Raw genomic sequence first — 13445 nt, 5'->3', positions numbered from 1 at the left:
GAATGCCTGACACATTGGTCAGTGACAATGGTCCGTGCTTCACCAGCGCAGAATTCCAAGACTTTATAATTGACCACGGCGTAAATCACGTCAAGACGGCACCGTTCAAGCCGGCCTCCAACGGCCAGGCGGAGAGAGCAGTGAAAATCATTAAACAAGGCATGGTTAAAATCCAATGTCGCACGCTGCAGGGTCGCCTGTCGCGACTGCTGCTGGCATACAGATCTCGTCCGCACTCACTGACTGGGATCCCCCCCCGCGCAACTGTTGATGAAAAGGACTTTAAAAACAAGGCTCTCATTAATCCTCCCAGACATGCACGAAATCTTTGAGGCAAAGCGCCGTAAGCTGACTGAGTACCATGACAGAAATTCGAGGGGGAGATGGAATGAGGTAGGGGACAAAGTGTTTGTACTAAACTATGGCAGGGGTCCCAAATGGCTTGCAGGGACAGTAACGGGCAAGAAAGGAAACAGGCTACTGGTAGTACAAATGGACAATGGCAAAACCTGCCGGAGGCCAAGTCAAAAGCAGATTTACCAACAACACTGTGGAACCAGAGGCAGACTACAATGTGGAACTCGCACTACACCTGGTGGACAGACAGAGGGAACAACCTGAGGAAAGGGCAATCCCAACAGACAGCCCAGGCGAGTCAACAACAATCACACCAATCGAAACAGACAGCCCAGGCAAGATACCAGCAACCACACCCAAAGAAAAACAGACACCAAGGCAAACAACTGAACCACAACTCAGACGCTCCACGCGAGAGCGTAGACCACCTGAGAGACTGAACCTATAAAGACAATAAGACCTTGGGGAGGGTGATGTCATGTATCTTACATTATTATATATAACTGTATCCTAACATGTTTATACATGACTGTAATAAGATATGACCTGTAACCACCTGCATACCTTACCACCAGGGGTGCACTTGCAAGAGACAAGTATATAAGGGCAGGTCTCAGGCAAGTGCAGCATTCCAGAGCTGTGAAATAAAGGTGCACGTCCAGAGTGACCTTGACTTCACTACATGCCTCGTGTGAATCTGTACTGAGGGGACAGGACTTTACAACCCCCGTGTCAACAAGACTGTGATCGTAAATTCTTTTTTAGACTTTATAAATGTTGTTTGAGAACGTGCGAGGCAGTTCGACTCGAGAAATGTTACATGTGCAACAATTTATTTTTTTCACGTGCTGTTGGAACAAAATTTACGACTGACGATATTTTAAAATACTACGCATTTTGCCTGGATCTTGAAATGTTGTAAAGATCAAAATCAGTTTTGATTCTAAATCAGCAGCAGATTGGTCCAGGGTCACTGGCAAATTGATGGTCATTGAATTCTTGGGCTGCAATCAAATGTTTTGAAATCATCACAAATTTTTACTTCACTACATTTGCAGAGATAAATAAATATGGAAAGTAATACTCACTGGCAGCTGACACTTTCCACAGCCGGCCCCTCAGTTACATGAAACACATAGAAACATAGAAACATAGAAAATAGGTGCAGGAGTAGGCCATTCGGCCCTTCTAGCCTGCACCGCCATTCAATGAGTTCATGGCTGAACATTCAACTTCAGTACCCCATTCCTGCTTTCTCGCCATACCCCTTGATCCCCCTAGCAGTAAGGACCTCATCTAACTCCTTTTTGAATATATTTAGTGAATTGGCCTCAACAACTTTCTGTGGTAGAGAATTCCACAGGTTCACCACTCTCTGGGTGAAGAAGTTCCTCCGCATCTCTGTCCTAAATGGCTTACCCCTTATCCTTAGACTGTGACCCCTGGTTCTGGACTTCCCCAACATTGGGAACATTCTTCCTGCATCTAACCTGTCTAACCCCGTCAGAATTTTATATGTTTCTATGAGGTCCCCTCTCATTCTTCTGAACTCCAGTGAATACAAGCCCAGTTGATCCAGTCTTTCTTGATAGGTCAGTCCCGCCATCCCGGGAATCAGTCTGGTGAACCTTCGCTGCACTCCCTCAATAGCAAGAATGTCCTTCCTCAGGTTAGGAGACCAAAACTGTACACAATACTCCAGGTGTGGCCTCACCAATGCCCTGTACAACTGTAGCAACACCTCCCTGCCCCTGTACTCAAATCCCCTTGCTATGAAGGCCAACATGCCATTTGCTTTCTTAACCGCCTGCTGCACCTGCATGCCAACCTTCAATGACTGATGTACCATGACACCCAGGTCTCTTTGCACCTCCCCTTTTCCTAATCTGTCACCATTCAGATAATAGTCTGTCTCTCTGTTTTTACCACCAAAGTGGATAACCTCACATTTATCCACATTATACTTCATCTGCCATGCATTTGCCCACTCACCTAACCTATCCAAGTCGCTCTGCAGCCTCACAGCGTCCTCCTCGCAGCTCACACTGCCACCCAACTTAGTGTCATCCGCAAATTTGGAGATACTACATTTAATCCCCTCATCTAAATCATTAATGTACAGTGTAAACAGCTGGGGCCCCAGCACAGAACCTTGCGGTACCCCACTAGTCACTGCCTGCCATTCTGAAAAGTACCCATTTACTCCTACTCTTTGCTTCCTGTCTGACAACCAGTTCTCAATCCATGTCAGCACACTACCCCCAATCCCATGTGCTCTAACTTTGCACATTAATCTCTTGTGTGGGACCTTGTCGAACGCCTTCTGAAAGTCCAAATATACCACATCAACTGGTTCTCCCTTATCCACTCTACTGGAAACATCCTCAAAAAATTCCAGAAGATTTGTCAAGCATGATTTCCCTTTCACAAATCCATGCTGACTTGGACCTATCATGTCACCTCTTTCCAAATGCACTGCTATGACATCCTTAATAATTGATTCCATCATTTTACCCACTACCGATGTCAGGCTGACCGGTCTATAATTCCCTGTTTTCTCTCTCCCTCCTTTTTTAAAAAGTGGGGTTACATTGGCTACCCTCCACTCCATAGGAACTGATCCAGAGTCAATGGAATGTTGGAAAATGACTGTCAACGCATCCACTATTTCCAAGGCCACCTCCTTAAAACACATTATGGATCATAAACCTACCGCTTGCCTACCAAAGAGCAGTCAGTGCACTTTGTAATTCAGTGTGAAGCACTTTGTGAAGCTCCTGACAGACATGGTAAAGAATATCAAATCTTTGCATTAAAAAAATGTTCAGAGTTTAGAAGAATGAGAGGTGATCTCATTGAAACTGTCACATATATATGCTTGAGTTTACTAGCCACCAGGTGGCGCCACTGCCGGAGGTCATTGGGCTGTGCGCACGTGTGTGCGGCCCAGGTATAAAAGGCTAGCCACCTTGTAATGTAATCACTTCGGGCCCTAATAAAGTTGAGCCAGGTTTGTACCTGTTCGGAGTTTACAGTATTCAGTCTATTGAGTTATTGCATACACAGCATTTGGCGACGAGGTAACAAGAACCTTCACATGCAAAAATGAGCACAATTGGAATTCTGGAGCGATTTGTGGAGGGAGTAGATTGGGTAGACTTTGTAGCTCGCTTGAACCAGTACTTCGTGGCCAACAAAATGGAGAAAGATGAAGACACAGTTCGGCGCTGGGCGGTCCTCCTCACGGCTTGCAGTCCGAAAATCTATGGACTCATAAAGAATCTTCTCTTGCCTTGAAGTCCAATGGACAAGGACTATGAAACATTGTGTGCTCTGGTACGTGACCATCTCAAACCAGATGAAGGCATCATCATCTCAAGATATCGATTCTATACGCACGTTCGGTTCTGAGGGCCAGGATGTATCGGAATTCGTTGCTGACCTAAGATGTCTAGCTGGACTGTGTAAGTTCGAAACTGCATTGGCAAACAGGCTGCGCGACTTCTTTGTAATCGGCATCAACCACGAGGTGATCCTGCGTAAGTTACTGGCGGCGGAGACACTGGATTTGAGCAAGGCTATCACGATTGCCCAATCATGCATGATGACGGACAAATGCTTAAAGCAGATATCATTGAAAAATCGGAACTCGGCAAGTACTATAAACAGGATAGTATCGTCGTTTGGCAGAGCGGCATAAGGCAGGGCCTACCTGACTGCGTACGCAAAACCTCTGGCTGCTCAGAGTCCATCGACGGGAATGAATCCAATATCACCGTGTTGGCGTTGTGGGGGAAATCATCGGCATCATCAGTGTCGGTTTAAACAGTATATTTGTAAAGTCTGTTGGAAAGTGGGGCATCTCCAGCGCATGTGTCCACAACTGAGCAAGCATGCTGCTACACACCACAAGAAGGATGATGACCAGTCTAGTACGGATCCGGACATGCAATCTGAGATACCAGAGGAGGAGGTGTATGGACTGTATTCATTACTAACAAAGAGCCAACCGATAATGATTAATGTAAAACTTAATGGTGTGCTGGTATCGATGGAATTGGACACGGGTGCGAGTCAATCAATAATGAGCCAGAGGACATTCGACAGGCTGTGGGATACTAAGGCTGTGAGGCCTAAGCTGAGTCCAGTCAATGTCAAGTTGCGTACGTACACTAAAGAACTCACAAGGGTGATAGGCAGTGCAGTAATCAAGGTGTCGTATGATGGTACGGTTCACGATTTATCGCTATGGATAGTTCCAGGCAATGGTCCAATGCTGTTTGGCAGGAACTGGTTAGAAAAAATCAAATGGAACTGGAACGAGATCAAAGCGTTGTTGCCGGAGGAGGATACTCCATGTGTTCAAGTGCTGAGCAAGTTCCCCTCGCTGTTTGAACCAGGTATCGGCAATTTCACGGGAGCCAAGGTGCAGATCCACTTGAACTCGGATGCAAGACCTGTCCATCATAAAGCTCGGGCAGTTCCGTACATGATGAGGGAGAAGGTCGAAATCGAACTGGACAGACTGCAGCATGAAGGGATCATATCACCGGTCGAATTTAACGAATGGGCCAGCACCATTGTTCCCGCGTTGAAAAGTGATGGCACTGTCAGGATTTGTGGAGACTACAAGGTTACAATCAACTGAGTTTTGAAATAAGATCAATACCCATTACCGAAGGCTGATAACCTGTTTGCAATGCTAGCCGGGGGGAAGTCGTTCACAAAACTGGATCTGACGTCGGCCTACATGACACAGGAGCTGGTCGACACGTCGAAGAAACTTAAGTGCATCAACACTCATAAAGGACTGTTTATCTACAACAGGTGCCCTTTTGGAATTCGCTCGGTTGCAGCCATATTTCAGAGGAACATGGAGAGTCTAGTGAAGTCCGTCCCAAGAACCGTCGTGTTCCAAGATGACATACTGGTCACAGGTCGTGACTCTGCCGAACATTTGAACAACCTGGAAGAGGTTCTACATCGTCTGGACAAAGTGGGACTCAGACTGAAACGTTCAAAGTGCGTCTTCATGACACCGGAAGTCGAATTTCTGGGAGGAATATTGCTGCTGACAGTATCAGGCCTACAGACTCGAAAATCATCAAAAATGCACCCAAGCCTCCAAATGTGACGGAGCTGTGTTCGATCTTTGGTCTACTCAACTACTTCAGTAATTTCTTACCTAGATTGAGCACCTTCTTAGAGCCACTGCATATGCTGCTAAGAATAGGCGACAACTGGGTTTGGGGTGCGTCTCAAGATAGAGCTTTTGAGAAAGCTACTAATCTGCTTTACTCTAACAAGGTGCTGGTACATTATGATCCGTGTAAGCGCCCAGTATTGGCCTGTGATACTTCGTCATATGGAGTTGGTTGCGTGCTCCAACAAGCTAATGAGTCGGGCAAATTACAAACTGTTGCATATGTTTCAAAAAGTTTGTCAAAGACAGAAAGAGCCTACAGCATGGTAGAGAAAGAAGCACTAGCCTGTGTATGGGGTTAAAGAGATGCATCAGTACCTGTTTGGTCTTCGGTTTGAACTGGAAACAGATCACAAGCCACTCATTTCATTGTTTTCGGAAAACAAAGGTATCAATACCAATGCATCGTCCCGCATCCAGAGATGCATGCCGACATTCTCTGCCTATGATTATGTCATTTGCCATAGACCTGGCACTGAGAATTTTGCCAATGCATTGAGCCGTCTGCCATTGCCCACACCGAAGGTGAAAACGCCACAACCGGCAGACCTACTGATAGTCATGGATGCTTTTGAAAGTGAAGAAACCCCTGTCACGATCCAGGTTAAGACCTGGATTAGCCAGGACCCGATATTATCGGTTGTGAAACGCTGTATCCTTAGTGGTCTGCCATACCAAGCAAATGTGTGAGGAGACCAAACCTTACATCTGTCGTAATGACGAACTATCCATTCAATCAGATTGTATACTGTGGGATAATCGTGTTGTTATGCCCAAGAAAGGCAGAGAGAAATTTGTTCATGATCTACATAGCATGCATCCCGGTATTGTTATGATGAAAGCCATTGCCAGGTCTCATGTATGGTGGTCTGGAATTGACTCTGATCTGGAATCATGTGTGCATCAATGCAAAACTTGCATGCAGCTCAGTAAAGCACCAGTGGAATCGCTGCTGAGTCTGTGGTCGTGGCCATCGAAACCATGGTCCAGGATCCACATCGACTTTGCAGGTCCCTTTCTGGGAAAAATTTTCTTAGTTGTGGTGGATGCTTATTCCAAGTGGATAGAGTGTACAATCATGTCATCCAGCACATCCACAGCTACCATTGAGAGCCTTTGTGTCATGTTTGTTACACATGGTCTGCCTGACATCGTTGTAAGCGACAACGGATCTTGCTTCACCAGTATGGAGTTTCAAGAGTTCATGAAACTCAATGGTATCAAACATGTGAGGTCAGCACCAGTCAAACCCGCATCCAATGGACAAGCAGAGAATGCTGTCCAAACCATCAAGCAGAGTATGAAACGTTTAACTTAAGGTTCACTGCAAACTCGCTTGTCACACATATTGCTTAATTACAGGACAAGACCCCATACGCTTATCGGGGTCTTCCCTGCTGAACTATTAATGAAGAGAGGTCTCAAGACCAGGCCCTCTCTTGTCCACCCTGACTTGAATAACCGTGTCGAATACAGATGTCAAAGTCAGCAAGGGTATCATGATCGCGCTACTGTGTCACATGACATTTCTATCAATGATCCTGTCTATGTACTGAATTATGGTCAAGGTCCCAAATGGATCGCTGGTACTGTTACGGCCAAGGAGGGTAACAGAGTGTTTATCAAGAATGGGCAGACATGCAGGAAACATGTCGATCAGATAAAGCTGTGACACACGGATGAACCGGAACAGTGTGAGGAAGACACAATCAGTGACCAACCAACCTACCCTCAGTCATCAGAGGACTCCGCTGTCATCAATGAATCTGGACTTTCAATCATTGACATGGTCATTGCCACTCCCATCAGATCGGCTACCCAGACCTCAATCATAACAGCTCGCCCAAGGCTGGAGTTAAACTGAGACGTTCAACTCAGGAGCGGAAATCCCCGGATCGTCTCAATTTGTAAAAAGACCGTTACTAATATCTTAAAGGGGGATATTGTCATGTATGTATGCTTGGGTTTACTAGCCACTAGGTGGTGTCACTGTTGGAGGTCATTGGGCTGTGCGCACGTGTGTGTGGCCCAGGTATAAAAGGCCAGCCATCTTGTAATGTGATCACTTCGGGCCCTAATAAAATAGAGCCAGGTTTGTACCTGTTCGGCGTTTACAGTATTCAGTTATTGCATACACAACAGAAACATACACAATTCTTACAGGGCTTGACAGGGTAGATGCAGGGAGGATGTTTCCTCTGGCTGCGGAGTCTGGAACCAGGGGTCACAGTCTCAGAATAAGGGGTCGGCCATTTAGGACTGAGATGAGGAGAAACTTCTTCACTCAGAGTGTGGTGAATCTTTGGAATTCTCTACCCCAGAGGGCTGTGGAAGCTCAGTCTTTGAGTATATTCAAGATAGAGAGCAATAGATTTCTAGGGATATTAAGGGAATCACGGGATATGGGAATAGTGCAGGAAAGGAGAGTTGACGTAGAAGATCAGCCATGATCTCAGTGAATGATGGAGCAGGCTCGAGGGGCTGAATGGCCTTCTCCTGCTCCTAATTCTTATGTTCTTATGACCAGCAAGTACTTTCCTTGCTCAGCACCAAAGTAGTCATAGTTCACAAAAGGGGTGTTGTAGCCAGGCATTAGTGAATGGGATATACATACCCCATGTATTTTGTGTTCAAGTAAATGGAGGCGATCGACACCAGTCCAGGAGATCACGTGTTATCTGAAAAACCTTCAGTATGATGGGATCTCAGCCCCAGTAAAGACCCAGCCCAGCTCGCACTTGAAGGAATGCAGAGAGGAGCACCTGCCACACCAGCCGGCAATGTGTTCCAGAAGCTCACTACTCTCTTAGAAATGAAGAATTGTCTAATATCCAGTCTATTCCTACTCTTGCATAGTTTCATTTTTGGAAGTTAATAAACGTGCAAGTTCCAAAAGATATTCAGTACTCATAGTTTAAACTCGCGTCCCCGGGTCCTCCCTAATTAATTAAACTGGAAGAATCTCTCAGTGGGCAGGCTATCCAACTCTATAATTATTTAAAGACCTCTATTAGCTCACCTCTAAGTCTTTGCTGCTGTAAAGTAAATAGACCAAGGTCCTTGAGCCTGTCAGAGTAGCTGAGTTTCTTTAAACTAGGAATCATTCTTGTAGCTCTCCTCTGGACTTTTCCAAGGTCACTATATCACCCACCATGGGGGTTGACCAAAACTAGGTACAGTACTCCAGTGGCCTATATAATGTTAAAATGTTATATTGAATGGTTTTATTAATACAACCCAATACCCTGTTAGCTGTAGCTACAGTTTTTCTACATGGCTCTGGGTGGGGTGGAGTGTAAAATGTTGCAATACATGGGGTAATCGCAGTTGTGTGGGGTGGACTGGTTGGGCCGGATGCTCTTTACCTGTCCGCCATTGTTCATTGTTCATAGGTTTATATGTAACCTTCAGGGCTGCTGAACGAGGGCCGGGTGACTCTTTGTCAGCCGGCGTGGACATGATGGGCCGAAATGGCCTCCTTCTGTGCTGTAAATTTCTATGTTTCTGTGAGTCCTATGTATTTTGTGTTCAATTAAATACATGAATATTCCCAGTCATGGGTGTTGTTTGCAGAGCCCCACAATCAGCCGTTGTAGTTGCTAGGCAGTGAGGCAGTGATATTGGTGACACCGAGAGTGTTACCCATTCCCTCCCTCTTCTGCTCTTTCGCAGGATGATTTGTAATCTCTTAGCTCCCAAGCAATTTATTTTGTTATAGGTTTTTTGATGACATGACTTTGTTGTTGGAACGAAATGGTGTGGATTTAGAATTTGTCACAGGCCAGGAAGGCCTCAGGTTCAAACCCTTCTGTGTGGGTGATGGTGTGGTGCTACAACTGGCCTCAGTGCTCTCAGGCTGGCTACGGGCAGGAAACAAGCAGCCAACAGTTCTGCTTGTGGTTGCTAGTCAGGAATGTGGGATTGGGTGTGCTTGAATGCTGGAGGAAGTGGGGGCAGAAGTGGGTTTGGCTTTGATCGCCCTAACGGTCAATTTACCCTTAACATCAAGTGGTCTTCTAATGCTTTAGCCAGCAACTGTAGGGCCGCCATCACTTGTGGAGCTGTGTGTCTCAGCATGAGCCACCATCTTCTAGAGAGGAGGAGGGAACAGAAATAAACTCAAACCATGCCATCAAGAGGAACATGCCAAAAAATGGCATTAGTACACTAAATAATCATTTGCATATCTGAATAAGTACTAAAGTGACCAAGCTATCCTCGAAGCAAAATAAGCTGACCTATTTCTACTGGTGCATTGTGGTGCAGTTGAGAGTTTCCAACCAGCAATAGAGTTTTCTTGCATGAGCCAATGATGGATGTTAAAAAGAAAGACTTGCATTTATATAGCATCCTTCATGACCACCGGACATATCAAAGCACTTTACAGCCAATGAAGTATTTTTGGAGTGTAGAATCAGAGCAGCCAATTTGCACACAGCAAGCTCCCAAAAACAGCAATGTGACAATGACCAAATAATCTTTTTTTTAATGTTGATCAAGGGATTATATATTGGCCAGGACATCAGATATAACACCCCTGCTCTTCTTCAAACTAGTTCCATGGCAGACGGGACCTCGATTTAACGTCTCATCTGAAAGACGGCACCTCCGAAAATGCAGCACTTCCTCAGTTCTGCACTGTCGCGTGAGCCTGGATTTATGTGCTCAAGTCCCTGGAGTGGGATTTGAACACACAGCCTTCTAACTCAGAGGCGAGTGTGCTACCCACTGAGGCACAGCTGACACGTCAAGTAAGCAAGGCTACTTGAATTCAATACTCAATTAAGAATTCAAACACATAATACTTCCTCATGAAGTCTTTAAATTTGGAGTTTTAAGCTATTAATGACCAGTCTGCCTTTTTTAAGCTTTCTTTATTCCTTTTTTGTCCCAAACGAAGAGAAGGAACGCAGAGGTCTTGCCAGTTTCCCAGTTGGACAGAATGCTCAGATGTGCAGATAGCCTAGGGTTATTTGGAATCTGGTTTGACCTACATACAGGAAAAGACCTCCCTCAGCACTTATATACAGAACTAGCCATGTGTAAAATTGCCATGGAAACTGCACACCTTCCAATGTGGTGGCCTGGCACAGTGGTACATAAAATGAGCCACGGCGAGGCTAGTCATCAGCCTTTCTTTCCCTTACAAATATATTGCTTCCCAACAGCTGGAGAGATCACTGAGTCCAAATATTTCATTAAAAGGTGTTTCAAGCAAACTGCTTGTACACACGCTACATGTGAAGACAGATTTAGGAGGTGACAAGTTGGTCAAGTGCTATAAGTGGACCAACAAGTAAAATGACATTTTTTTGCGTGTAATCACCGAGAACCATCTTAGAATGTGGTGGACCGGACCACTTTGTGTAAAATATTTCAGATTAAAAACCAGCTATGTGATTTTTATGGACGAGCAGAACATTGCTGCAAACACTGGGTTCCTGGCCTCAATAACTGTTTGGCTTTATTTTTTACATTGCTTCAACAATATGTTTTTGTCCCCTTAACTTGTGGTAAGGGGGATGTGATGCTAATTAAATTTCACCCTGATTGTTGCATTTGGCACGTTCAGGCAACGCACAGTAAAACAAAGGCGGGAATTCATCTCAATTCCAATTTTAAACCAAGTAAATCCTCAGGCTTTTTCCATCTCCAGTACTGGATACAGTTTGTGTACTGATTGGGCATATGAGGCAAAAAGTCCTAACTACAGATCAAAAAAAAAGGTGTCCTGTAGATTTTGTTAAAAAAAACTTCCAGTAATGGAGTGTTCTTCATTATCGATGTTTCTTCGTTATTAACACATATACTACAGGTAATTCAGTATTTGTATTATCTTCATCCTCTGGCTATGATGATGATGATTCTCACTATGTTGAAATCGAGTTGTTACTCTCTCCTACTCCAATTCACTCTTTAATGGGACCTTAAAACTCCATATTTTTCTCAGCTTTTCATTCCTCTCACAAACTTGAAAGAGCTTTCATTTATATAGTGCTTTTCATGACCTCAGGAAGTGCCAAGGTACTGTACAGTGAATGAAGTACTTTCAAACTGTAGTCACTGTTCTAATGCAGGAAATGTGGCAGCCAATTTGCGCACAGCAAGCTCCCACAAACTGCAATGTGATAATGACCAGATAATCTGTTTTTGTTATGTTGATTGAGGGATAAATATTGGCCAGGACACCGGGGAGAACTCCCCTACTCTTCTTCGGAATGGTGGAGTGGGATCTTTTACGTTCACCTGAGAGAGCAGACAGGGCCTCGGTTTGATGTCTCACCCATCAAACCGGCACCTCCGACAGGCTTCTAAAAGAAGCACTTTGCATCAACAGATTGTTATTTCTGAATTGCTGTCATCTTCTACTCTACTTTTCTCATGTGATGTGCTCCTGTGTCAGGAATAAGATAATCTGCTTTGATTTCGAAAATCTACGTCAAGCCATATATGGACTTTGTATTTTATATGTTTTATTTAAAAAAAAATCTAAACCTCCTTCTTAGATTGAATCGCAGTAAGAATACATTTTCAATATGAAAATGGCCCTTCAACTAGGATTCCCAATTTAAAACAGCTTTCTGCTTCTTTTCTATCTGAGAGTTTTGTTGTCCCTGACTTGTCACCAGCATCATCCGTCAAAATTAAAAACTGACTAACTGTTGAAGTCGGTCATTGATGAAAGTGGTAAAAAGGCTCAGTTCTTGCAAAGGCCAGGAACTGGCTGCACAGAAAACATCACAGCCGGGGCCAATGCTGGCAGTACCAGTTGCGGTATCTGCTGCATACAGGCTTTTGTAAGAAGCAGTAGTTTATTTTGAAAGTGTAAATTTACTTTCTCACAGCAATGAGTACAGTATTAGCAATTGCAAAGGTGTGTCGCTGATCTTACCAGGCCCACTTGTTTCCAAACAGGGTACAGAAATGTCCGCACAGGATCAAATTGGATGGGGACTGGGTGGAACGGTGGGCTAACACATTGGTCCTCTCACTCCTGAGGCATTTGAATTTCAAAATGTGAGCTATATAGTCATTCGCCTCTCTCCTCCCCGCCCCCACCCACTGTCAGAGAACCACTATGTTTTCCCTTGCTTTTCTTGCCAATTTTCTCTCTTTCTCTTCTGTTGCTGGGTGTCGTTTCCATGGTTACTGATTTCCTCCAGTATCTTGCCCAAGTGGCCATTCTTCACGTGCGAGCCGAACAGTGATTGTCAGCAAACTGTTTAACTATGGGGATTGGCAGGAGCCTTGGATGATTTCCCATCTATCTAGACCAGGGTCTACATTTGGTCACACTCCTTTCCGATCATCAATCTAAATGCTTACGTCTCCATGCCATTGAGAGGGCAACTGAACTAACCTTTGACCCTTTTGTCTTTTCTCCACAGGTAGCAGTGCTGGTGGCCTCTCAAATGGAAGAAGACAAGGAGCGAACCCTTTCAGTAAGGCTCTGCTTCTCTCACTGCTTGCAGCTATCACTGACTGGGATCTGACTCCCGTGGGATGGGGTGATTGACAGGTGCAGCTGGAGAATGGTGCAGAGTAGAATCCTCCAAATTAAAGCAAAAAGGTTAATTTTTTCACATTCTTAGCCCACTCATCCTTCTCCAGAAAGATATCATTTCAGGATCGTGTGACTCCCGCTAAATCCCTCTGCACTGTTGGAGCCTGTGGGCTTTTAGACAGGCAAGATACATTTTTCCCCACTAAAGTCTGAAGAGGAGAGCATCAGCCTTAAGCTACTTGTGTACAATGTATTGCAATGAAGATGTAACGGCTTGCCTTTATCTAGCATCTGTCAATAAGGAAGAACATTTCAGATCACTTTACGAGGGGGAGAAAAAGGGACAGTGAGCAAGAGATGGGAAAGATTCGCAGAGGGGGA

At 44.8% G+C, this 13445-nt stretch overlaps 1 protein-coding gene across 2 annotated transcripts in view; it reads left to right on the top strand.

Annotated features, from left to right (window-relative positions):
• The window catches only part of smoc1 (SPARC related modular calcium binding 1), a 305052-nt gene that overhangs the window by 277596 nt on the left and 14011 nt on the right, over positions 1 to 13445 (top strand). For both annotated transcript variants that reach the window (XM_070878895.1, XM_070878894.1), the window contains exon 12: positions 12953 to 13002. In XM_070878895.1, the coding sequence (XP_070734996.1) occupies positions 12953 to 13002 (50 nt within the window). The remainder of the gene's footprint in view (positions 1 to 12952; positions 13003 to 13445) is intronic.

This window comes from Pristiophorus japonicus, chromosome 4 (assembly GCF_044704955.1).
Source record: "Pristiophorus japonicus isolate sPriJap1 chromosome 4, sPriJap1.hap1, whole genome shotgun sequence".
In the NCBI taxonomy this organism is placed as follows: domain Eukaryota; kingdom Metazoa; phylum Chordata; class Chondrichthyes; family Pristiophoridae; genus Pristiophorus; species Pristiophorus japonicus.
This window is presented reverse-complemented; position numbering and strand designations above follow the sequence as displayed.